The sequence below is a fragment of the Enhydra lutris genome, unplaced genomic scaffold (genome assembly GCF_002288905.1).
Source record: "Enhydra lutris kenyoni isolate GAN:26980312 unplaced genomic scaffold, ASM228890v2 scaffoldscaffold26, whole genome shotgun sequence".
Classification (NCBI taxonomy): Eukaryota; Metazoa; Chordata; class Mammalia; order Carnivora; family Mustelidae; genus Enhydra; species Enhydra lutris.
The window spans coordinates 24,234,609-24,258,920 of NW_019154110.1; the positions used below are offsets into that span (position 1 = coordinate 24,234,609).

The following is a 24,312-nucleotide window of genomic DNA, read 5'->3' on the forward strand; positions in this document are numbered from 1 at the left end:
TCCGACAGCCCGGCTGCGACCCCCACCCCCAACCATCCCACGAGGATGAACTCACGCCCCTGGGAGATCTCTCCTCATCCAAGATGCCTGGTGCTAATCTGGAGCCTTCCTTCAGGAGGACAGCATTTACATGGAGGAATCCGGTAACATTTCACTTGGATCCGAGGCAAAAAGGAGGAGGACATTGTGCACGATACTCCGTAACATTCAAAAGTTAATCCAGACAAGATCCAATGCAGCAGGGCTGAGGTGTCTGACCTCCTGTCCTCTGGCAACGGAGCATGTGGACCCTTGGCCGGGCCCGTGGGGCGCCCTTTTAACCGAAGGGAACCCAGAGCAGGGCAGGGATGGGGAGGGTGACGGGGTGATGACACACATCATTATAAACACCAAACCTGGAGCAATGAGATCGCAGAGACGGAACCCACAGAAACCCACAAAGTCCTCTCTAGCCCCAAGGTACTGTAAAAGGTTACAAGGGAACAAAAAAGAAACCCCTCTTCGACCTGGGTCAGAAGGGGGTAAAATCAAGGGTGAGCGGAAGGTGAGGTGCACCGCGGGAGCACGTGTCCACGCAGCACCTCCCCTCCCCACCCCCACTGGTCTTTCTGTCCTGGGTGCTGGCTCCTCAACAAAGCCCTCCCCTCTGCTCCCCACCCTCCCCTCTGCTCCCCACCCTCCCATCCAGCCCAAATACGCCCTCTCCCTTTTCCGACCCCGACCCCACATCCGGCTCTCTGGCTCTGGCTGAAGGTAGAAGGTAACTACGTGAGGATGTTGGACATGAACTCGTTGAAGCGTTTGGAGTACTGCTCAGGGTTCACGGTCGAGATCTCGGCCCCCGCCTGTAACACATAGAGGCTGACTCAGGTCCAGGTTGAGCTCCCCGCCCTAACTGGGAGGCTACTGGGAGGCTCCAGCAGGGAGGGGCCTGGGGAATCAGGACCCTCTGGCTTGGAGTGAGAACAACGCTACAGCCCAGCCTGGCAGGCTGCCCGGAGGAACGGGTCCGTCTCAGAGAGGCCGTGGCCTGACTCCTGATTCACAACTCCAAGCCTGCGCCCACTGAAGGAGCAGCAAGGTGGTGGGGAGGTGGTGGAGAGACTCGGAATCTCTGGGCAGGGTCCCTATTTGGAGACAGGAGCTTCAAGTCCAAGGGGAGAAGGGTTCCTCGGGGAGCAGTGCGGGCGCGAACAAAGCCGCTAGCTGCAGTGACACCCAGCAGCCCCGGGGAGAGGAGCCGGCAGACCGGGGGAAATGGACGGGGCGGACCAGCTGGCAGGGAGAGCAGCAGGGGTGCCCAGGGGTGTCCAGGAGTGGGGGGTGTGGGGCAGCAGGGGGGACTCACCCCATGCTTCACTGTCTTGGCGGCATGGGCAGCTTTCTTCTTCGCGTCGTACGGCGTGAGAATATCGATGATGGCCATGAAATAGACCTCCTTCTTGGGGGCACCTGCAGGGGAGGGGGAGCAGGGTAGGAGGAGGAGGGGGTGGGGGAACAACAGAAAGAAGACGGCTTCAGAAGCCTGCAGACCTGAGACCCAGACCCATCCCAAGCGTTCCAGACCTGAGGAGAGGAATGCTACTGCGGCCCTTCTCAGAGCCTTCAGAGCTCTTCTCTTGTTTGTGGACAGTCTTTCTAAGTGTTTAGAACCATGAATCGGGGCCAAACCCAGCCTCAGACATCCAGGACAAGCAGAGAGGGGAAGGAAAGCCTGACAGGGAAGGACCCCAGGGCCCCAGGAGCCAGAGTGACTGGCGGTGGCTCAGGAGGAGAGCCTGCGGGCAGAAAAAGGCCAAAGTCAGCAGTGAACGAGGCAGGGGTCCAGACACCCTGGGAGGCAGCTAAACAACGGGCCTGAAGGGATCGCATGGGGGCCAGGGCTAGGCAGGGCAGACGTGGGCCCCTACTTACTTTCATGGCTTTTCATGGCATAGACGTCAACAGAGGGGTCGAACTCCCCAGGGCCGAAGAAGCGGGGGAAGCTGAGGAGGTTGCCCGGGCTGTCGGGGGGCGTGCCGTAGGAGCAGAGCAGGTTGCCCCCCAGCCCGTCGTTCTCGCACTCCTCGTCCTCGGCCCGCTCCTCCACCTCCATCTCCTCCTGCTCCGCCCGGTCCACATCGTGGATGCCCACCAGTAGGCTGTAGTCCATGATCTTCAGCTGGGCCAGGAACTAGGGAAGGTGCGGAAGGAGAGATGGGAGGAGAGGTTACACTGGGCATCCCTGGGGCTCCTGGAAAGGGGAGAAAAGGCACTTCCTTCAAGTCCATTCTCCAATTCTGAAACACAGGTGAGAACAAGCCATCAGAGTCTCTGCCTTGCGTGGGCTCAGTGTCCGGCGGGGCGGACAGCCACTCCCGAGGGCAAGGAGCTGTGGGATCCCAGGGCAGCAGGGGGAGGGCTCTCCCTGGGGAGAGGAGGTGAGCTCGCCTGACAATGAGGAGCCGTCCGGCAGGCAGGAGCTGCAGGAGGAAAGGCAGCAGGAAGGCCAAGGGAAGAGGCCCATGGGGTCTGGGAATGAGGGAGGCTGTGGCGAGTCTGAGTGAGGAACGGGAGGCTGCAGTACACAGAGGCCCGTGGCCTTCAGGCCATAAATCACACCCACTGGGGGCCCGAGATCCGGTCTAGTAGCCTGGAGCCGGGATATTTTTTTATGATGAAGTGGGAAATAGAACAGAAAATGTGAGAGGTCGTCACGTGAAGTAGGTAGACAGTAGTTCAGTTGTGTGTGTGTGCTAGGCTAGGAGGTAACACGTACTTCTCACTGAGGGCCACAGGCACAGTCCGAAATGCCACTAACTCAGCTTCCTTTACCAGTCAGGATAAGAACAGAGAGAAAAACAAAAAGGAAAGGGAACAGCCCTGAGAAGACCCAAGCAACACTCGAACCTCTTCCCGAAGGTCCGAAGCGGCTGTGGCGCAGTGTTCACACATGCATGAGGGTCAGTGAGCGGGATGATGTCTTGTGATTCCCAGGCTAGGACTCTGTGACTTGAAGAACGAGAAAGTATGGGGCTGATCAGATGGAGCCAGCCAGCCAGAAATCCAGCTCAGCGAATACTGAGGCTGCAGTCACTGGTCAAATCCTCAGTGAAGCGGCCTGCGGCCGCCATGCAACACATGCTAGGCACTCTGCCATGGTCACCGGGAGACTGTCAGACAGACCACGGTGACCAGCACAGCCCCACACACAGGCCCCTGGGGTTCTAAAAGCACAAGCAGCCCTGATGGGAGAAGATCTGCAGCCTCTCCTCTAGAGAGAAAGTTGGGGAGCACCATGCCAAGCACCTCCAGATGAGCCCCTCTCAAGGTCCAAGGAGAGGGGCCTGAGGTCCCAGAAGAGAGAAAGGCTATGACCCACACCCGCTCCTATCCACCTGAGAACACTCAGGAAGCAACAGGCAAGGGAAAACAAATGAAATGTGTAAACTGCCTTAACTTCCTCTCAGGAGTGTAGGGAGAAAGGGAGGACAGGGAGGAGAAAGACTCTGAACAAACTGAGAGGCAGAATAAAGGCACAGACAGAGCAGGCGGTGACGAAGGAAAAGCTTCCTAGAAAAGAAAGCCGTTCGCAAAACCTACGCACACAGCAGCAACATTCACAGTGAATGGGTCCAAGTGTGACAGTTAAATTTTGGTGCGCATTTGGTCAGATATTATTCTAGGTGCATCTGTGAGGGTGTCTGTAGATGAGATTAACATGTGACTCAGCAAACTAAGTAAAGCAGATTGTTCTCCCCAGTGTGGGTGGGCCTCACCCAATCAGTTGAAGGCCTGCGTAGAAAGAAAAGGGTGACTTCCTGTGAGTGAAAGGGACTCCTCCTGCCTGAGTCCCTTGGAGCTGGAACATTAGTTTTCTCCTGCCTTCAGATACAGACTAAACATTGGCCCGTCCGAGATCTTAAGCCTGCTGGCCTCCAGACCGAAACCACACCGTCTGCTCTCCTGGGTCTCTCCAGCCCACCAATTGCAGCTCTGGGGGACTGTCAGCCTCCATAACTGTGGGGGCCAATTCTTTATACTAAACACGGGGCTGCCTAACTATTTACCCATCCATCCACTGGCACCATCTACTCGTTCTGTTTCTTTAGAAAATCTTACCTATTACACCAGTTCCCCTTTGATGGATGAACGGGTACACATATGATGGAATATTATTCAGCCTTAAAGGGACGGCCATTCTGACAGGTGCTACAACACGCATGAACCTTGCAGACATTACGGTAAGTGCAAAAGCCTGACACAAAAGACAAGTACTGTGTGATTCCACTTACATATAAAGTACTAGAATAGTCCGGTTCACAGAGATGAAAAGTAGCATGGTGCTTGGCAGGGTTTAGGGAGAAGGGGAAGTGGGGAATCAGTGTGTAATGGGGACAGAGGTTCAGTATGGGAAGACAAAAGTTTCTGGAGAGGGATGGCTGGGACAACTGCACAACACAGTGACTGTACTCCATGCCACTGAGCTGTGCATTTAAAAATGGTTAAGATGGTAAATTTTATGTTATGTGTATTTCACCCCAATAAGAATAAATAAGAAAACACTTCTAAAAGTTTGTAGGATTTGGTCTTAATGAACAGGCTCCCAACTTATGGAAACAGGAGATACCGAGTTATCAAGTGGTCAGGTAACACATCCGCTATCTAGCACCTGTCCTCCCCAGAAGAACTTCTCTGCCTCGAGTCCCGCTCCACCAGGAGGCCACTGGGTGAGGGAAGAACTGGAGCCAGAGAAAGGCCTGGTTGGTGGCGCTCACAGCTGGCTTCCCTTTGCTCTGATGACCAACATCCCCACCCCCCAACGATGGGAACACCTCCAGAAAGGAAGTTTAGGGGTGTTTGAAAAAGGCGTTGGAATAGAATAGTGAGGGATCAAGGAAAACGTTCCAACTTGAGCTACAAAGACTACTGTCATGAACATGCTGCCCGTGATGGAACCCTCATTTACACCCACACTGTTCAAATCACCAGCCTTCCTTTCCAGGAGTGTGGAAAGTAGTGAATTCAATTTTTCTTTTCTTTTTTTTAAAGATCTCATTTTTTTTTTTTTAAAGATTTTATTTATTTGACAGAGAGAGAGATCACAAGCAGAGAGAGAGAGAGGGAGGAGGAAGCAGGCTCCCTGCCTAGCAGAGAGCCCGATGTGGGACTCGATCCCAGAACCCTGAGATCAGGACCTGAGCCGAAGGCAGAGGCTTAACCCACTGAGCCACCCAGGCAGCCCCTAAAGATCTCATTTTTAAGTAATCTCTATACCCAACGCAGGGCTTGAACTTACAACCCCCAAGATCAAGAGTCACATGCTCTGCCGTCTGAGTCAGCCAGTCGCCCCATGAATTCAATTTTTCTTAAGGTTAGAGAGGCTCCTGCTCTGGGGACAAGAGGGGGCCCTCCTCAACCAAGGTGAAAATGAGGGTAAGTACCTCTACGTCCCGTTTCAGTTTTTCCAGGAAGTTCTTTTTACTTTCCTCTCCCACATGCAGCTTCTGTCCTTCATTGAGGAAGTCATTGTCTTTGAACGTTGGCAAGTCCTTGGCCTGGGAGAGCAACAGCAGTGTGAGGCCGGGCGGCCGAAGACACTCACCCCATGAGGTAAAAGAGGAAGGGTCCTCAGAGCACAGAGGGGCGGCCTGTCCCATCAACGGGGTCAGCACAAGAGGCCCCAGTCCCAGGCCTCGGGCAGGCAGGGATGGCAACTAGGTGGCAAACGTCAGGCAGAGAGGACAGACCAAAGCAGGTCTTCCTGCTGAGCCTGAACTACCTTGGGGCCCAGGCAGCCACACCCCAAGTGAGGCTGGCCAACGAGACAGAAACCGCCAGGTCTGCAGGACTGTGGACACAAGGCAAAGCTGGAGCTCGAGGCCAAGGCCAGGCGGGTGCCCAGTGACACAGCCCCGACAGAGGGCACGTGTGGGAACCAGGATAGGGGCTGTGATGGAGGAAGGGCCAAGAAGACTGACAGAAGGTATTTCTGATTCCAAGCGACCCAGGCCACACTTGATCAGTACCGGTCCCAGCATACCTTTTCTTTGTCGCTGGCTTCTCTGGCGACAGTGGAGCCCTGCAAGGACAAGAGCCGTCAGGAGAGATCCAGCTGAGGCAAACTCCGCTGGGCGGAAAACATGCACCGGTCTTTGGGGAGAGGCAGCAGGTGAACTGAAGGAGGCTGGTTAGAATCCTAGAGGGGCCAGGAGGCAGCAGCTGTTCACGCCCTCCGCCACAGACCACTGACAGAGCTCTGATTAGGCCCGAGGCTCGCGCTCTGCAAACAGGACTGTACCAAGACTCAGTCCCTACCCTTAGAGACTTCCCTTCCAACAGGGGAGAGCGGCATTAACAAGTGGTTACATGATTAACTAATCCATTAATCACACTGGTGAGAGGTGGAACACGGGAGGACATGCCGAGAGCAGGTGGCACAGGGGTGGGTCTGGGCTAGGGAAGGACAGCGGTCCAGGCTGGCTTCCGGCAGGAAGTGACGTCTGAGCCGAGCAGGAAGAAATCAGGTGGCAGAAGGCAGAGACGGACAAAAGAATAGGGAGGGAAGAGGCCAGGCGGCCGTGAGAGGGGCTGGGGAGGCACAGAGCACAGACCAGGAAGGAATGGAAAGGACAACACTATGGCTGCAGTGGGGAGAGAGACAGGGACATGAGGTGACAAGTCAGGAAGCCGTCTTCGAGAACAGTGGAGCGCTGTGGCTCCCAGGCACAGGCGTGTTCCTTTCCGTGTCTAGAAATGTGCGTGTGCTGTCAGTCCACAGGGCCTGTCTCCTGGCGGCTGCCCTCGGAGAGCACACGCCCCCGACGGGAGCTGAAGAACATCGATGGTGACATAAATAAGGCATGTTAAATAACCTCTTGTCCCTGTCACTTGGACTTCCAACAGCCTCTGACCCAGAGGAACTGGCCACATCAACTCCAGGGTAACCTGCCTGTGCTGAAACCCCTGCTCCCAGGCTTTCCCATTATGAGGAAGCCTGCGGGGGCGGGAGGGGGGGCGCGCCAAAGCGCAGGAGGGCAGAGCCCGTTACCTTGAGGTCGTACTTGCGGTGTACAGTGAGGCGGTGGCTGAACACGTTCCTGGTGACCACCATGTAGGTCTCCACGCCGTCCACGGTCAAGCGGTACATGCCCAGGAACTGTGGCAAGAGCGTGTTGCCGTGACACTCCACTATGAACTAGAGCAAAGGGAGGATGGACGGGCGGCTAAGGAACGATGGAAGGCGCCGGACGGCCAGGGCTCTGCCCAGGCTCTGCCCAGGCTCCACAGCCACTCCCGCCCCCAGCCGGCCCCGCCAAGTGAGAGCTTTGGGTCTCCTGTTCCTGGGCCGCCACTGAAACATCCGTGTGAAACCAGATTCTATTGCCGGAGATAAACTGAGGCAGGCCTGTGAGCGGGCTGCAGGGGAAAGAGGAGCGGCTCCCCCTCTGCCAGTAGTTCTTAGCCATGCGGCACCCCAGAGGTTCCGCTGTAGCCCCGAAGACCAGAAGTCCCTTTCACCACCTCCTGGCGCCCCAGAGAGAAGGCAACATTCCCCGAAGGCCCAGGTACTAGGCCCAGGGCGTGCGGAGAGCCTGCCTGGGAAAGGAAGTGACCCTGCCCAGCCCCCGGGGACCTCTTTTAGAAGAAATGCGGCAGGTGCTACGGGGAGCCACTTCCCCACTCTGACAAGAAACAGCTGTTCCACGGGATCTGAGTGAGTGGGGAACGTGCCTTCACTCTTGCTTTTTCCCTTTTTGCAAGCAGGCATTTCAGCTCCACACCCAGCCCCGGGGGAAGGCCAAGTGCTTGATTCTCAGGAGGCAGGGACCATGGCAAGGGGCCTGATCCCTCCCCAGGAAGCCGCCCAGGGCCTCTGTCCTCCCCCTGCCACCCATCCTCTCCCACCCAGGCTCGGGACTCACCATACCTGGTGGTATTTCTTTAGGATGTTGTGCATCTCGGCCACGTCCTCACTTGACACGGTCTTGATGACAAAGCGTCGGTCGTAGGTGGTGAGGAAGCGCGTGCCACAGCGGCCCTGGCTGTCACTGTTGATGGGGGCACTGCGCGTCACTGAGTTCTGAGGGACGGAGACAAAAGCGGGCTGGTCTTGGGAGAGGAACGAGGGCTCTGACCTTTACTTGGGCCAACCACGCTGGGACAGGCAGGCCCTGACCCTCCCCTGGTGTCATGGGAAGTTCACTTCTCTCCCACAGGACTTCCTGAAGAGTGACAAGAGTTGCTCCTAACCACCTGCTCCTGATCCCTGATCGGAGGGGCAGCGGGCTGGCTGCACCAACACTTCCTTTCCTTCTGACCCCTGAGAATGACCCTGTCCACAAGATCCCTGCCTCAGGGATCCCTGCCCTGACCTGAAGCCCACAGGTAACCTGACCTTGCATGAGCCATTTCACTTCTCCACTCCTGAATTTCCTGACCTGGAACACAAGGAGGCAGTCCAAGATGGTTTTCCCAGTTTCCTGGGGTGACAAAGACAAAGCTTAGGGACTAGTCAAGATGTCCAGCATAAAGCAGCAATGGACAGTAATCTCTTTTTCTTGGACATACCCTGGTCCTGGAAAACCCTTCCCACAGCAGACAGGTGCTGCTCGCCTCTCTGCCCAGCCCCTCTCCCCTCACCTCACACTCCTGCTTGTCTGTGCAGAGCTATGAGGCAGTTCTGGGGAGCTTTTCTGGCTCTGCCACTGCTCCTCCTCGAGGCCCCATTCCCACTGGGCTCAGAGAGCAGTAGAAGCCTCTAGAGGGGGTGGAGGGGGAGGTGTGAGTCAACCAAAGGGATGTGTTCACCAAGCAGACGCCGGGAGAAGACCTTTGAAAGGCAAGGCAGAGAGGAAGCCCCAGCTGTCCCTCTTCCCAAGCAGACACATGTGGGGATCTGCTCGCAGAAAGGCCTCCTCTCTGAGCCCTTCCCTCGGCTCTTACCTAGGGTCGGACACTCTGCCCTCCCCTGGTGCCTCCTCAGGAGACCCTGGGGGAAGGAGGGAGCGCCACCCTCACAGGGAAGACTCAAGTCTGAAGTGGGGAGATGCTCCCTAAAAGGGCACCCCCAGGGATGCCTGGGTGGCTCAGTGGGTTAAGCTGCTGCCTTCGGCTCAGGTCATGATCCCAGGGTCCTTGGATTGAGTCCCACATCCGGCTCCTTGCTCAGCAGGGAGCCTGCCTCTCTCTCAGCCTCTGCCTGCCTCTCTCCCTGCTTGTGCGCTTTCTCTCTCTCTCTTTCTGACAAATAAATAAATCTTTTAAAAAATAAATAAATAAAAATAAAAGGGCACCCCCAAAACAGAGTGTTCCCCTATCCAAAAAGGTCGAGTAGGAGCTATAGCGGAGGGCCTCACTCCCCCAGCCTGGTCCTCCTTCCACAAAGCAGAGCAGGCCCCCAGCCTCGCGGGGAAGCATGCTCCCATCCCTGCCTCGTTTCCAGGCAGCGGGCTCTGGCACTCCACGTGGTCAGAGTCCCCTCCCCGAACACCACACGCCCTGCCTCTTTTAGTCGGGAGCACAGTCACTTGCCCACAAGGTTATTAGAGAAAAAAATGCAGACACGGAGAGGATGTGGTGAGAGCGCGGAGGGAAGGGAAGGAGCCACAGCGGAAGACGGCTGAGCAGCCTCAGGTTGCAACAGTGGCAGGTTATCAGAAAACCTCCAGCTCCAATCAGGTCATGGTTTAGCTCCGGGTTCGGTCCCAACAGAGGGGACTGGAGGCACCTCCCAGTACCTCTCAGGCACAGCTGTTCTTGAGCTTTCCGGCCTCTGCATCCCTGTGCCCTCCTCTTGGTGAGAGCATCTTTGGGGCCTCCCTCCAGAGTGGACGGGAGAGGAGAGGGGTCTCACCCAGGTTCCTCTTGCTCCTCGGGACCTACTCCGTGAAAGGCTTGCTAGGACCCGGCCGGGAGGGGTTATGGTACTGCAGATTTGGATACCCGTCTTAGACCACACTAGGCCGTATGGTCCTTCCCCCGCACCCCCCTCCCCAGACCACAGCAGGTCAGCTGAACTTCTCACTGCTAGCAAGGTGAAGTGGAGAATTCTCCCACCGTCACCAGCAGGCTTTCTGCCAGGGGAAGAAGGTCCACAGAAGGTGCTAGGTGGGGCAGTGACAGAAACCACAGCCTAGGAGTCAGACGGTAATGTCCCCAAGACTGGGTGGGAGGAGCGCTCCAAGCAGGCCAAAGGCCGCATCATCAGCCCTGAGAGGGGGCAGTCGCCGGCTGCACGGGCCCCAGGGGAGGCAGCGTGCATGCCTGCCAAGGTCACACTCCCCTCCAAGTCTTCCTTTTCTACTCTGTCTTATCTGCTTTAAGAGGCCTCATCATCTGCTGGCAACAATTCTCTCTTTTAAGAAGGGTTCCTGGGCCTAGATGGGGAATGTCAGACTGAGATGAGGCAGCTTCCACAGCCCATCCCCCTCCCTCTGCTCTCCCTCCTGGGGAGAGGAGACAGAGCACTTCTGGGCCCCAACCCCTCCAGGAGCCCGATGGTACCAGGGGGAGACCCCCAGGCTAGAGCGGGACAGGACAGGAAGACAGAGCACGAGAACGGGGGACTTCCCTCTCCTTGTCCTGTGGCCTCCAGACCCCACTGCACTCCCTGACCCCTCCGACCACAAAGACACCCCGTACCTGGTAATCCTGATCATCAATCCCAAACCTCTCCCGGAGATTCCGGAACACCATGGGGCAGTACTCCTTGAACTTAAAGCGGCTGGGGAGGTTCTCCCTAGGGCAGAGCGGAGAAATGTCTTTGTGATCCCCGCCCCTCCTCGTCCACCTGATTCTTCATCCGAACTTCTCTGGGTTTGGGCCACAGGTCACCGGGATCGGAACAGTCTGCGGTGCTCAGAATGTAGGTTTCTAGGCCCCAGAAATTCTGGAGAGGAATCTGGAAATCGGTACTTTTAACAAACATTCCTGGTGATGCTGAGTGTGTTGAGTTTTAAATTTTTACATCCCTGTGTTCATTTTGTAAAAAATGAGTCGACCTGTATCCTTAGGATTTGAGTACTTTTTCTGAGTGTATGTTCTCTTCTGACAAAATTTACATGAAAGGGGAAAAACCTCATCTGCTGAGAAGTGAGATGGAGCATGGGCCCCACTGCCCAAGGGCCGAGCTTACACACGGGAGTGGCTGCGTGTGCACAGCTGCTGTGAGGCAGCCGGCAGTCTGACGGCTAAAAGGAGCGCCTTTTCTCAACCAATTTTCTCCTCTGAGGAAGATTCTACCAACATGGCCTGAAGATGGTTACACCCACGAAGCCCCAGGCTTCCCTCCGGATGGAGGACGAGAGCGCTTTGGATTGAAGAGGTCCTCAGTCAGCTGACTGGGATCCCAGCTTTTCCAGAAGCCTGTCTGTGGGCTGCTGGCACCAACTGCCACCCTTCCTGCTCCTTAGTCAGTAAGCCAGACTCCCAGGAGGGGAGAGGATAGCCCTGAAGGGTGGCCTGCTCCAAATCCTCTGTCTTTACAACGGTTCCCTTGCTCAGGGACACCCTCCAGGGACTATACTCCAGGATGACACACTTGGAGGGAATAAACAGCCGCAGCTTCTCCTGAAGGCAGGGGCCTCCTCTGCCTCCCCTTGGCACTGGCACTGTGGTCTAATAATTAGCACATCAACAGCCGTTGGGAGGACAAAAGGAATAAAGAAAGACGGAGAAGAGACAGGATGCTCTGCTTTAGGCCAGGATGTCAAGGTGGAGCCTCACCAGAAGCTGTGAACCCTGGAACAGGTGGTGGTGCGATGTCCCCTCCCAGGGCCCTGAGCCCTGGGACAGAGCCCCCTCCTTTCTTGCCTCAGGCCCAAGGGCTGCCTCTCTTTCCTTGGGGGGTGCGATACTGTGATGTGTTTGGTCTCTGTTCCTGTCTGAGGTACAGAGCAACTAAAACCGAATTTCTGAAGTCATAAGAGCAATAAACATGTCTTTTTTAATTCCTAACAAGCCCCTTTCAACCACATCTGAGTTTATGTGAATAAGGTGACTTTTGGCGGAGGGGAAGGGCGCTTGGGTGGCTCGGTCAGTTAAGCATCCGCCTCTTGATCTCAGCTCAGGTCTTGATCTCAGGGTCATGAGTTCAAACCCTGTGTTGGGCTCCACAATGAGTATGGAACCTACTTTTTAAAAAAAGGTGACTTTTGGAAAGCTTCAAAGGTTCGGTGCTGGTTGGAACATTCAGTCCTACTCCCCTGACTTGCAAGGGAGGGGAGAGGGGCTGGAGGATGAACCCATTACCAATTGCCAATGACCCATCAATCACACCTTCGCAATGAAGGCAGGGCTCTGGGAACTTGCGGACTGCCAACAGGTGCAAGCGTGGGGACGGGAGTGCACCCAGAGAGGGCGTTCCTGAGCTGTAGCCTTTATAATAAACCAGTAAGCAAGTAAATAAACTGTTTTTCCAAGTTCTGTGAGCCGCTGTAGCAAACTAACCAAACCCAAGGGGGAAGGTTGAGGGAATGCGGGACCCACTGCAGGCTGGTCACTGACCCAGGTGACCACCTCAACCTGTGATTGGCATCTGAAGACGTTGGGGGAGGGGGAGCTTTGTGGGGCTGAGCCTGTGGGGCCCAACGCTGAGTCCAGCCACAGTATCGGCTCCCCGCCCAGGACACCCCGCCATCCCACACAACTGCTCCACGTGTGGAAAATCCAGGGAAGTGCGACGTGGTAGCGAGAGGCATGAGAGCAGAGCACAAACCCAGGAGTCTTTCTTCTACAAGGGTGGCTGGCTGCTTAGCTCTGAGGACAGAGGGCTTCTAGAATACGATGTTATTATTACATACTATGGCAGGGAGAGGCCACTAAGGGGTGTTTTCAAACCGAGCTTCCCCTTCAGACTAACAGTTTGAAGTGGTGGGGTGACAGAGCCCAGCTGAAGGGGTGCCGGGGACTATGAGGCCAGGGAAGGTGGCGCCGGGATGCGAGCACAGAAAGGAGGGCGTGCGCAGCATGCGCCCCCCCGGGGTGGCCTGCAGTGGGCTTCCAGAGCAAGGCCTCCCAAGGCCTTAGGGCAGGACCCACCTGCTCCAGGCAAAAGGGCTGCTCCAGCCCAGAGACGCCCTCCAGACACCAGTGTTAGTCCCAGAAGCCACAGTGAACAAAAGTGGGAGGAATTACTTTGGAAGGCGCCCCTGGGCACTGTGCTCAGCCTGTGACCCTGGCCAGGAACATGTCTGGCAGCTTCTTGCCACAGACAAAGATCAAGACAGGGCCACCACTGTCAGCCTCCCACTAGACACCAGCTCGCCGCTCCCTAACCTGGCCCCAGATGAATCACCCTGGGTCGGGCCACACGCCCAGAGGGACCCTGGAGGTAGGCGGATAAAGTAGAATGACAGAATGACACAAAGGGAAGAGGCACATAATGAATGGATCTTCCCAGCCAGTGTGTCTGCCAGGAGAGCCAGGTGTCGCTGTCACACCCTGCCAGGTGCCAGCTTGGCACGGCCACGAGTAGGTTCTCAGAAGCTCTCCGCCTTGAGGGAAAGGGCTGTCCACAGAACCTGAGCCCACTCAGGAGGCCACTTACTTATTGAAGAGATGATTGTCCACCTTGATCTTGCTGTATGCTTTGAAGTCATCTGGCATTAGCATGACAGGCACAGGGACATTGCTCAGCTCATTGATCTGCGAAGCAAGGGAAAAGTGAGAGCTTCTCAGCCGGGAGGCCACCTGCCTCAGAGACACGAGATGCTACAATGCGAACGCCACCATCTCACCAAAAGTATGTCCGTGGATTCCCTCCTTGTCTTTATTTCTGCTCTTCTCTTCAGAGAAGTTCCCAATCTCATCTCCACCTATTATAGAGATTCTCCCCACCTGATAAACTCCGGCTCAAAAGGCACCTACTCCATGAAGCTTTCCATGATTGTCTAGACCATAAATGTTCTCTCTGACCCTGAGATTCCTGAAGTCGTGTTTGTCTCCATCCTTTGGCCATCGCACAGCCTCCCTCACATTGTGGTATTAATGCTTATCAACCTCACAAGCTTGCTAGACTCTAAGTGAGGCCAAGATTGTATTACTTACTGATCCTTGTAAGCCAAGGTCATCTAACTGATCTCTGGAGGCTCCATGGTGCTTGGCCCCATGGTCTGCATATGGCAAGTATTATATAAATATTTGCTAAACGTAGCAGTAAGTGGATCAATGAATAAATATCACACAACCTATGTGGGTACTGAGGCCTTTAACATTTTCCTACCAATTGTGGGTCACTCAAGATGTTGGGCTGGGGTAGGAAAAAAGCTGGATGAGTTTGTGTGGGTGTATAACTCATCTCCAAAGTAAAGGATTAAATTTAAAGTGAGAAGGAGAGGTAGGCATCTGGCCACTGGCTCATTCTTCCCCTCCTGATTAAAACAGGGCCAGCTCCTCAAGCCATGTCCTGCCTTAGGCTGACTGCACGAGATGGGGTAGGGTGCCTTGCCCCACCACAAACAAACCTTCCCATTGGCTTTCATCCCCCTTCGGGGAGCTGGAGGCTGGCAGGGAGCTGGCTTCCCATTGGCACAGAGCTGAGAGCGTGTCTCCTGCCCTTCCCTGTCCCTAGCTTAGCCAATTAGTGGTCTAATTAGCCGCAGATGTCCTCTCCCTTCACAGCGGAGTATTTGACATTTGACCCCTCAACCCAGCGGCCACTAATGCATTCAGGATTTACAGAGGAAACCCTAGGTCTGCCTTAATGGATGGGGGGGGAGGGGACGCACAGCCTTATGTCTCCCGGAGACTTTCCTTGCAAATCCTATTATCTCAATGAGGCCCATGTGGCAGGGAGGGAATAACCGAGACTCACAGGAGCATAAATGGGGGAAAACAGCATTTAATTTGCTGCCCCTTTCATGCTCCAAACTTTTTTTTTTTTTTTTTTTTTAATGTAGAAATGTCAGAGGGTGGAAGAAGTTGGAAGTTAATGCAGGATCTGGGCTGGGGAACCACACTTTCCTAGAACTGGTGAAAAACCTAACTTGCTCCCATGGAAATGAAGGCAGGCACAGGAGTGTAGACGTCTGGGGAGGGGGGCGGCAGGGTATCGGCAGAAGCTGCCAGTGGGGCAGGGACTCAATAAACTGCTGGCAAAAACTGATGGGCACAGACACCAGAGTATATCCTGTATATGAATTCCTCAAAGAGGGATCTCCAGTGAGAGCAATCCGGGAAGAAGCTGCCTAGATTGGCTGGGGGCCATTGATCCACACGAGAGGTACGATTCTGGGGTGACAGAAGTGTTCTATGTATTGTTTGGGGTGACCATTACATGATCATATATACGTGTGTTGAAACTCATCCAACTGGACACTGAAAATCCCCAGCACCCAGGTCTGTGGCAACCACCACACTGGCTTACTGGCCACAGGACAAAAGCCACACCATCTCCCGTTCCAGGGGGTGCTTACAGGGGAACCCGACTGCGAAGTGCGTGCCTGTGGAGGAAACCATTCCACTTCCTGGTTTTCCTGCCAACAGAAACAATTCACAGGAGCTGTCCCGTTTCCATTTTCCTGGCATATCTTGCTTGGCTCGGACAGCTGAAGAAGTTAAGAAGTTCACGGCTCTTGTGTCATTATCCCACTTTGCCAGTTCACACCTCCACACTAGAAAGAACACACCACACTGGCTCGAAGTGCATGGTTTTATACCAGAACGTTCCAGGATGTACTACTCATTGATTCTGCATGAGTCTATAATCCAGATTTGGTGCCAAGGCCAAAGGTACCAAAAGCTGGGATGTCCAGGAAAGACCGAAGCCCTTGCCTGATAGGGTCAGCTTTGCCAGGCCAGGGTGAATTTTTCTAATGGCACCTATTCAAGAATGCCCCATTCTGGTAACTTCTGGTTCAGCCTAGTTCGAATGGTTATAAGATGGCAGGTTTTTAGATCTCCCGTCATCTCTCTTCTTGACTACACAGCCCAACAGCAGGAAATTTCTGAGAGAATTTTTGGTGAACAATCCATATATATATGAACTATGTAGCCTCGCCCCTCCTTTCTACGGGGCCCCATGCAGATGATTCACTCTAAGGATTAGCTGTACTATTTTTTTTTTTAGTTGTGCTAAATTTTATAGCCCCAAAGAGTTTTATTCGATTTTAATTGAACAAGCACTTACTGAGATACCTACCACAGGCTTTAGTTCATGTTAGGGAGGAGGGGGTGCATGGGGGGCGGTGCACACAAGAGGAATAGGAGGCTTATCCTCTTAACGGGAAGATGAGACAAACCCATGACAACAAAGAAACTCAAAGTCAAGTGGTAAACATGTAGTGCGAACACGGGGACAGACACATCCAGAACAGCAGAGGCTCAGGTGGTGAGGTTAACAGAGTCACACAGACTCCTGGCCCTCACACGTCAGGCTAGAAACAGGGCACCTCATGCCTCTCCTGGTATTGCCAAGAGCACTTGACACTGGACGAATCTACAACAAGATCATGTTACACCCCCACTTAAGGCTGCCGTGGCTCAAGTCATCAACCTTGGGGTAAAGTTTTACCTCCTAAGCCTGGCATGGAAGGCCCCTCCTGACCTGGCTCAGGCACAGCCGAACTCTATTCAGTTTACTTCTACTCAGGGTAGTGAGGGCCTTACTCTATACATCCCGGGACGGTGCCAGGGCTGGGGATCCAGAAACAAGAAGACATGGGCTCTGTTCAGCTGGGAAAACGGCAAAAAATACAGTGCAATGAGTGCTATGGAGTTAGAGTACAGGAAGGGGGAAAAACAGATGAAGAAATTGGTGCTGCTGGGGGGTGGGAGTCAGAGAGCCGCTTGCTAGAGGAAGCTGAAGAAAAATAAATATACGTGAGAAAGGCCTAGGATGGTAGTTCTCAAAAAAAAAAAAAAAAAGACATGAAGGGAATCCCAAGCAGTGGGAACAGTCAGAACCAAGCCTCACAGCTGTAAAAGTATACTGCCCAGCTTAAGTACAGTGTGTGGGGGCAGTCTGGGGGGTGGCAGGGCAGGACAGAAGTGCTAGGGGGTGGACGGAGAGGACACAGGAAGAGAGGTGAATGGCCTAGTCTACTATCAATATTAATAAATAAGAGCTGCTTCTCTTTATTGAATACCTAGAAGTGGCTGGGGCTTTCACATTACTATATATATCACAGAGAACACATATTCTGTGCTATTATTTCTAAAGCTTAATTGCCACACAAACTGTTATTAATCTGATTTTGCAAAAGAAGTTTAGGATACCTTGCTCAAGGTCACACAGACAGGATGTGCTGAGTCAGGGTTTGCTCCCGGGTCTGTCTGGTACCCACAGCTTGGCTCTGCATACTCTGCTGTGTGAGCCTTCTTCTGGATAGCTACCTTGACTAAGGAAGTGTTCCCCCTTTCTTGCCTCTCTCCTAATAATCTGCAAGGAAAGTGGTTTTGCTCATTTTATAGAACATGAAAATGAAGTTCCAAAGCTACAAGAAGGGGCAGAGCCTGGATGTGAACTTAGATCTGTCCACTATAAAAATCTAGACTTGACTGCACAAGAAATGGGAAGTGCTCTCAGGTTCAAATCTGGGACCTCACATGATCAAACGGATGCTATAGAAAGGCATCCTGGAATCCAAATCAAGCAAGGATTGGACAAGGCAAAAGAAGAAGCGGTAACCATTTATGCAGCCATTATAATAGCTAAGGTGACAGACTGTGGCAGCAGGGACAGAAGAAAGGATAAAGCTAAGAGAATCCTTCAAGATCTGGCTAAACAACACTTCCTCTGTCACAGCGACCCTGTCTTCCTCTGTGCATCTTTATATCCCAAATAGCACATTCACTGGGGTAACGGTTTGCTCACATTATTTCACTTTTGCACGGGGCTGTGAGCCTCTAGAAAGAAGAGACGATCTTATCCATGCTTATGCCCCTAACACAATGACTGGCACATAGTAGGTGCATAATAAATGTTGGCTAGAGGGACAGATGGCTAGAAAAATGGGACTGAAGTATGGCTAACACCAGAATAAAGAGAAAAGAGACAGCAAAGCTGTTGTGACCATGCCAAAGACTCATGCTCTGAAGGGTGAGAACAAAGGTTAAAGTTGGCTGTGGAGGCTAAGACCTGGCTTTTTTTTTTTTAAAAGATTTTACTTATTTATTTGACAGAGAGAGGGACCACGAGAGCAGGAACACAAGCAGGGGGAGAGGAACAGGGAGAAGCAGGCTCTCCGCTGAGCAGGGAGCCCGACGGTGGGCTCAATCCCAGGACCCAGGGATCATGACCTGAGCCAAAAGCAGGCACTTAGCCGATTGAGCCAACCCAGGTGCCCTAGAAAGAGTCTGAAACAGCAGGGAGAAAGAAGAAACTTTATTTGGTAGACAAAGGGGAGTAACTAAGAGTTTCGAAGCTTGAAAGTTCATGACTAAAGCAATGTTCCAGGAAGACGTGCCTGTCCTCTACTATCTAGCACAATCCTGGGCCAACCCCTCTCCCCTTCAGTACAGTGCCCTTGTGGAATGCATATTCATCCAAGGATCACGTTAAATACAACATATTCGGATGGGAAATCTGTTCGGTTTCACATCACGTAAGTGGTTTTTGGATTATCCACATGATTAATTCCAGGAGCCATCAGCATAAGTAATAAGGAGGCTGACCAAGCTGAGTGAGAAATTTAGGAGCCCCGACTTCACTCTATGCTGATCCTACTAGAGATGAAAATTCAGTCACTAGTTCTAGTCTGCTGAACTTCTGATTCCAGAAACCTCTACTTCCGTGTATGACCTTCATAGGCACCCAGGAGGCGTGGGCCAGGCATGCAGGTTCCCTGACTTGTCCTACGGTTCTGTGGGCGGCTCAGCGGCAGGCCAGGCCAGCTAGCACTGACAGTCAGGTGTTACCTGCCCCCATCAGGAAACACGATGTCTTGAAAATCCCCAAGACCCAAGAAGTCCAAGTAAGACCTCAAACTAGACAGGAAAAGGGCAAGAACAGAGCCACGGGTGCCAACAAATTCAGTCCTGCGTTTATTCCTCCTTTTAAACGCCATAGTTTTTCTTCTCTTCCTGTTCTCCGTGAGGTGGAAAGGCCTGGTGAGGGGCGGCCCACTAGAGCAGGAATATTTACTGAAGATTTCTCAAGTCGCAGAGCAAGAGAAAAAGGCAGGTAAAAGAGGTTCTGGGTCTGCACTATGCAAAGAAAATGCATGGACAGCATGGGGGGTGGAGTGTGGGAGAGAAGTGAACAGACTTAAGAATGAATCTGTTCCTTACACCATACACAAAAATTAGTTCAAAATGGATTACACACCTAATTGTAAGCACTAAAACTGTGAGTTTGGGACGCCTGGGTGGCTCAATTGATTAAATGTCTGCCTTTGGCTCAGGTCATGATTTCAGGGTCCTGGGACAGAGCCCCGCATCAGGTTCCCCATACCCCAGGCTCTCTCTCTCCATAAATCAATAAAATCTTTAAAAAAACAAACAAACATACAAACAAAAAAAAACAACAAAAAACTAGGGCACCTGGGGGGCTCAGTTGGTTAAGCATCTGACAGCTCAGGTCATGATCCTGGAGTCCTGGGATTGAGTCCCGCATCGGGTTCCCTGCTCAGAGGGGAATCTGCTTTTCCCTCTGACCTTCCCCCCTCTCCTGATCGCTCTCTCTCTCTCATTCTCTTTCAAATAAATAAATAAAATCTTTAAAAAGCAAAAACTATGAGAGTTTTTCTTAGAAGAAAATACAGGAGTAAATTTTCATGACCTTGCGTGAGGCAAAGTCTTCTTAGATATGACACCAAAAAAGCAAGCAAACAAAGAAAATACACAAATTGGACTTTGTCAAAATTAGAAGCTGAGCTTCAAAAGATACCGTCAAGAAAATGTAAAAGATAATCCAAAAAATGGGAGAAAATACTTACAAATCATATCTCATAAGGGACTTGTACCTAAAATACACAAAGAATTCCTAAATCAAGGAGCATCTGGGTGGCTCAGTCAGTTAAGCATCTGCCTTCAGCTCAGGTCATGATTTCAGGGTCCAGGGATCAAGCCCTGCATCACACTCCCAGCCTCCCTGCTCAGTGGGGAGTCTGCTTCTCCACCTCCTTCTCCTTCTACCCTTCACCCTGCCCCCTCCATCCGTGCTCAAGCTCTCTCTCTCTAAAAAAGAACTCTTGTAACTCAATAACGAAAAGTCAACCCAATTAAAAATGAGCAAAAAATGTTTTTAAAAAATTGGACAAAGATCTTGACAGACATTTCTATGATGAAAATATATAATTGACCGGAGCGCCTGGGTGGCTCAGTCCGTTGAGCATCAGCCTTTGCCTCAGGTCATGATCTGTGGGTCCTGGGACTGAGCCCCATGTGTGGCTCCCTGCTCCGCAGGAAGCCTGCTTCTCCTACCTCTGTCCTACCCCCTGCTCATGCTCTCACTCTCAATCAAATAAATAAATAAAATATTTTTTTAAAAAAGAAAATATATAAATGGCCAATAAGCACATGAAAAGGTACTCAAAACCATTTGTTATCAAGGAAACACAAATCATAACCACAAGGAGGTAACACTTCGCACCCACTAGGGAGGCTATGACAAAGACAGACAATTCCAAGTGTTGACAAGAATGTGGAAAAAATGGAACCTGGTGTTTATCCTGGTGTTAGCCATACTTCAGTCCCATTTTCTAGCCATCTGTCCCTCTAGCCAACATTCACCGTGTACCTACTCTATGGCAGTCATTGTGCTAGGGGCATAAGCATGGAACCAGCACCCTGCTGCTGATGGAAATGTACAATAGTGTAGTTACTTTGAAGAACAGTCGAGCAGGTTCCTATTGGTTAAATACAGTTACTGCCAGCTGCTCCTAATCCTGGTGATCACCTGAGCGAAGGTTCACGCATACCTGGTTCCTAACCCCGCCAACAGGTCAGCAAGCCCGGTTGGCCTCCTCTGGTCTTCACACCCCTCTCAGAGGCTATCTCTTCTCTAACTCCAGAGCCCCTAAACTGTATTTCATCCACTAAAACACTGATGTTCTCTCTTTACTAGTTCTCCCCTGACAGATCTAAAGTCTTCTTCTTCTTCTTCTTCTTTTTTTTAGTTTTATTTGTTTAAGTAAGCTCTACACCCAACATGGGGCTCAAACTCACCACCCAGAGACCAAGAGCTGCGTGCTACTCTGATTGAGCCAGCCAGGCGCCCCGACCCAAAGTCTTCTGACATTTTCGCCTGTTTCCTGCAGTCTCCCTCCACAAAGTCCACCGGCTGCACCTCTTGGCCACAAGAGGAGCTCCTGGGACGACACTGTGGTCAGTCAACCATGTCAGGAGAGTCACTGACTTCTGCCCTCCATAAAGACATATCCATCTGCCATCAGCCATAGACTATCATGCCCTAAACACCTAAAGGGGTGAGAAACTACAGAATCAAAGAAATGTGCTATCTGAAGCCTCAGACTGCAAAAAAGTAGCAAAAGTGGGCTTCTGAGGGAAGGCAACCTCCCAGGAAGGCTGCCGATACACCAAGAACGATGTAGTCCTGACCCCCTTGGGGACTGCAAGATTTTATACCACTCTTCTTTCAGGGACATGCCTCCATTTCCCAAATGGGGGACCCTAAAGTACCAGACCTTACACCGGGCCCCGATGAAGTACTAACGCTTGGGGCCAACTGAGCTGTGTCCAGGGAGCGGTGCCTGTGCCTGTCCCCCGAGGCACTCACACATCATGCCCCAAACCGTGGGTCTCGCTTAACGTTAACGCCTCTTCGGCTAGCCCTCAAACTTTTCTTCAAGTTAGCAAAGAGAGAAGGTGACAGCCTAACCCAAGAAAGACTCCCAGATGCCTATCCATCTCCATGCAGAGGCCCTTATCTGGGCAGGTTCACCGCCGGCCTATCAGAACACCCACCAACACACACATTCCCAGGAGCCCACAAGCACAGGCACACACACCCGAGCGTACATAACAAGACCATCATCCCCACTATCATGGCACCTGGCTGAGAAACAGACTAGGGACCAGGAGGCACAGAAAGCAACACCTGCCATTCAAGCACCACCACTGAATCACACAGCCCGCAGTCCCAGACTGTGAGCTGCCTCTTCTGCTGTGGGCATGGGGGAGCTAATCCTCCAGCTGGGGCCTCCATTTCTCCGTGTATAGAATCAGGGACCTTAGGTAGTTAGTGGCAATATTCCAAGGCAGGAGCTGTAAGATTCTCCACCAATTCTCTATATAGACAGGATGCTTTCTAGTGAGAAGCAGGCTGCAGGACAAAATCAAGGATTGACTTCCAGGCAGGGATACAAGGTCCACATTTTGATGACCCAGTTTCCCTCGAAATGTTGTCAGATGACCCCTGAGGCAGCAGGAAGCAGAAGAAACAAAGTCTACTGGACTACTGCCCCAAAGCTGCTTCCAGGGGTCTGGGCACTAAACCCACGCTACTCCCTTACCCTGGCCAGGACTCTCACCTGAGGGAGGTTCCTGAAAACAGTAACCTGTCCGAGACCAAAACACCAACAAAGACCTCACCATAAGCATGCACTTTTCCGTATTAGATTGAAGCTCTTAACACTCTGGCTCAGACTAAGGTTCATGGATCTCCAGCCAACCCTCTCCAGAGGTTTGCTCCTCTACAAAGGAAAACAAAAAGCCTTGCTGGCCCCAGGCCCCTCTGTTATCATTTGGTCTTGTGGGCTATTTCAAATGCTCTGAAAAATCAGCGTGCCTGAAGAACTGAAATTCACAGGCAACCCAAGCCAATAGTTTCATCTTCCTCATTCCAAACTTGTAGTTGGTGAAGTTGGGTGTTTCAGGTCCTTTTACTTCCTCTCATCATTCCTGGTGTAGGGACTCACAGTGCAAATGGTCAGAAGGCAAGGAACAGGTGGTTGGAAAAGAAAAAAGAAAGACCCTAAACAAACAGGGCACAAAGTCCTCCAGCTTAAGCACCAAAGCTGGGCTCCAAATTCCTGATAGGACAATCTCAAAGCACCCCAAGGGTCCAGGGGACCACCCTCTCATCCTAACCTCCGACCATTATCACCCCTTTCACGACCTTACAACAGAAAGCTCAATAAAAGAGAACTCAGCGTCTTTGAGATGAACACCATAGGAGAATGTAGGAAGGCACATTATTTCTACTATGAATAGTCTTCCTTATAATCAGGCCTCACCTTCTCTCAAATGGTTACATTCTCTCTTCTCCCTAAACGAGGAAGACCCTGGTAAAGTGTCTGTGGTTCAAGGAAGCCTGTGCTTCTCCAGTTGTTACATCTTGTTCATGAAGAAGAAAAGGAAACCCAGGGAGGATTTCCATAGTCAGGGGTGAGGAGGTCTGGAGGATGGGAAACTTTAAGCAGTCGCACCAACCAAATAACCAGAAATAGAGGAATATTCAGGCAGGCCAAGGCCACTTGCCCTGTCAACTGGACAGGGAGCTGGCAGCCGGTTGAAGGAACAAGGGGGTAAACACATGCAACAAACAGAGAGAGGGGATGAGAGCGATTCTGCCGCACCCAGGCCTTCCCCCAGCGCTCCAGGGACTGCCCGAAGCGAGCAAGCCCCACGCAGGAAGCCCGACCAGAGGGGCTGGAGGAGAGGGAGGGGGCGTCGGCATACCACCGTCGGAGACACCAGGCCTCGCTTGGCGCGCGGGGAGTGCACACCCGGCCGGGACGGCGTGCAAGGGTGGGGTGGGCGTGCAAGTGGTTTGGCGAGAGGCTGCGGGCGTCCTCAGCAGGACCCGCGGGGTGAGGGCCGGGCCTGCGGGGGGGCGTGGGAGCGCGCGGGGCCGCGCTCCGAGGGGCGCGCGCGGGGGAGCTGGTTACCGTGTGGTTCACCCCCCACATCAGGACGCTGAGGATCGGCTCGCTGGCCCGGAATAGCTTCACTTTCTGGCACACGAAATGCTTCTTCTTGGTCTTGGTCTTGCTGGCGCTGAGCGGCGCCACCGCCACCGCCGTGGTGCTGGTGCAGTTGGACGACATGCCCGGGGCGGCGGCGGCGGCGGCGGCGGCGAAAGGGGGGGGGCGGCCGAGACGGCGCACAAGCCAGCGGCCCCAGGCCTCCCCGGGACCGATCCCCACCCCCGCTACCTCAACGCGCCATGGTCGCGCCCGTCCCGTTACCTCCCCACCCCGCCCCGGTGGTTCCGTCCGCCCCACGCCCCGCCCCCACGCCCCGCCCCGCCCCGCCCCGCTCCCGCGAGCCAGCCGGCTCGCTCCGAACCCCGCCCCCGAGCGCCGCAGCCACCGCCCCGCAGTCACCAGGCGCTCTCCTCCCCGCCCAGGTGGTAGCGTCCGTCCCGGGGAGGTAGCGGCCGCCCTTCCCGCCCCTCCTCCCCGGGCCTGATGGGAACCGGGCTGGCCT

At 53.2% G+C, this 24,312-nt stretch overlaps 1 protein-coding gene across 4 annotated transcripts; it reads right to left on the bottom strand.

Moving 5' to 3' along the window:
- Positions 1 to 667: 667 nt before the first annotated feature.
- On the bottom strand, positions 668 to 23,939 carry LOC111151390 (phosphatidylinositol-5-phosphate 4-kinase type 2 beta). Of its 4 annotated transcripts, none has more exons than XM_022509378.1 (10): positions 23,772 to 23,939; positions 13,552 to 13,626; positions 10,617 to 10,689; positions 7,910 to 8,055; positions 7,031 to 7,177; positions 6,023 to 6,061; positions 5,424 to 5,537; positions 1,915 to 2,173; positions 1,349 to 1,452; positions 668 to 845 (listed from the first exon to the last, which is right to left on the bottom strand). In XM_022509378.1, the coding sequence occupies exons 1-10, from the start codon at positions 23,928 to 23,930 to the stop codon at positions 765 to 767; spliced, it is 1,197 nt and encodes a 398-aa protein (XP_022365086.1). In that variant the 5' UTR covers positions 23,931 to 23,939; the 3' UTR covers positions 668 to 764. The 4 variants fall into 4 exon arrangements, with proteins under 4 accessions (XP_022365086.1, XP_022365084.1, XP_022365085.1 ...); XM_022509376.1 differs by having other exon boundaries at positions 7,910 to 8,062; positions 10,624 to 10,720; positions 13,529 to 13,626; XM_022509377.1 differs by having other exon boundaries at positions 10,617 to 10,720; positions 13,529 to 13,626.
- Between the last annotated feature and the right edge of the window lie 373 nt (positions 23,940 to 24,312).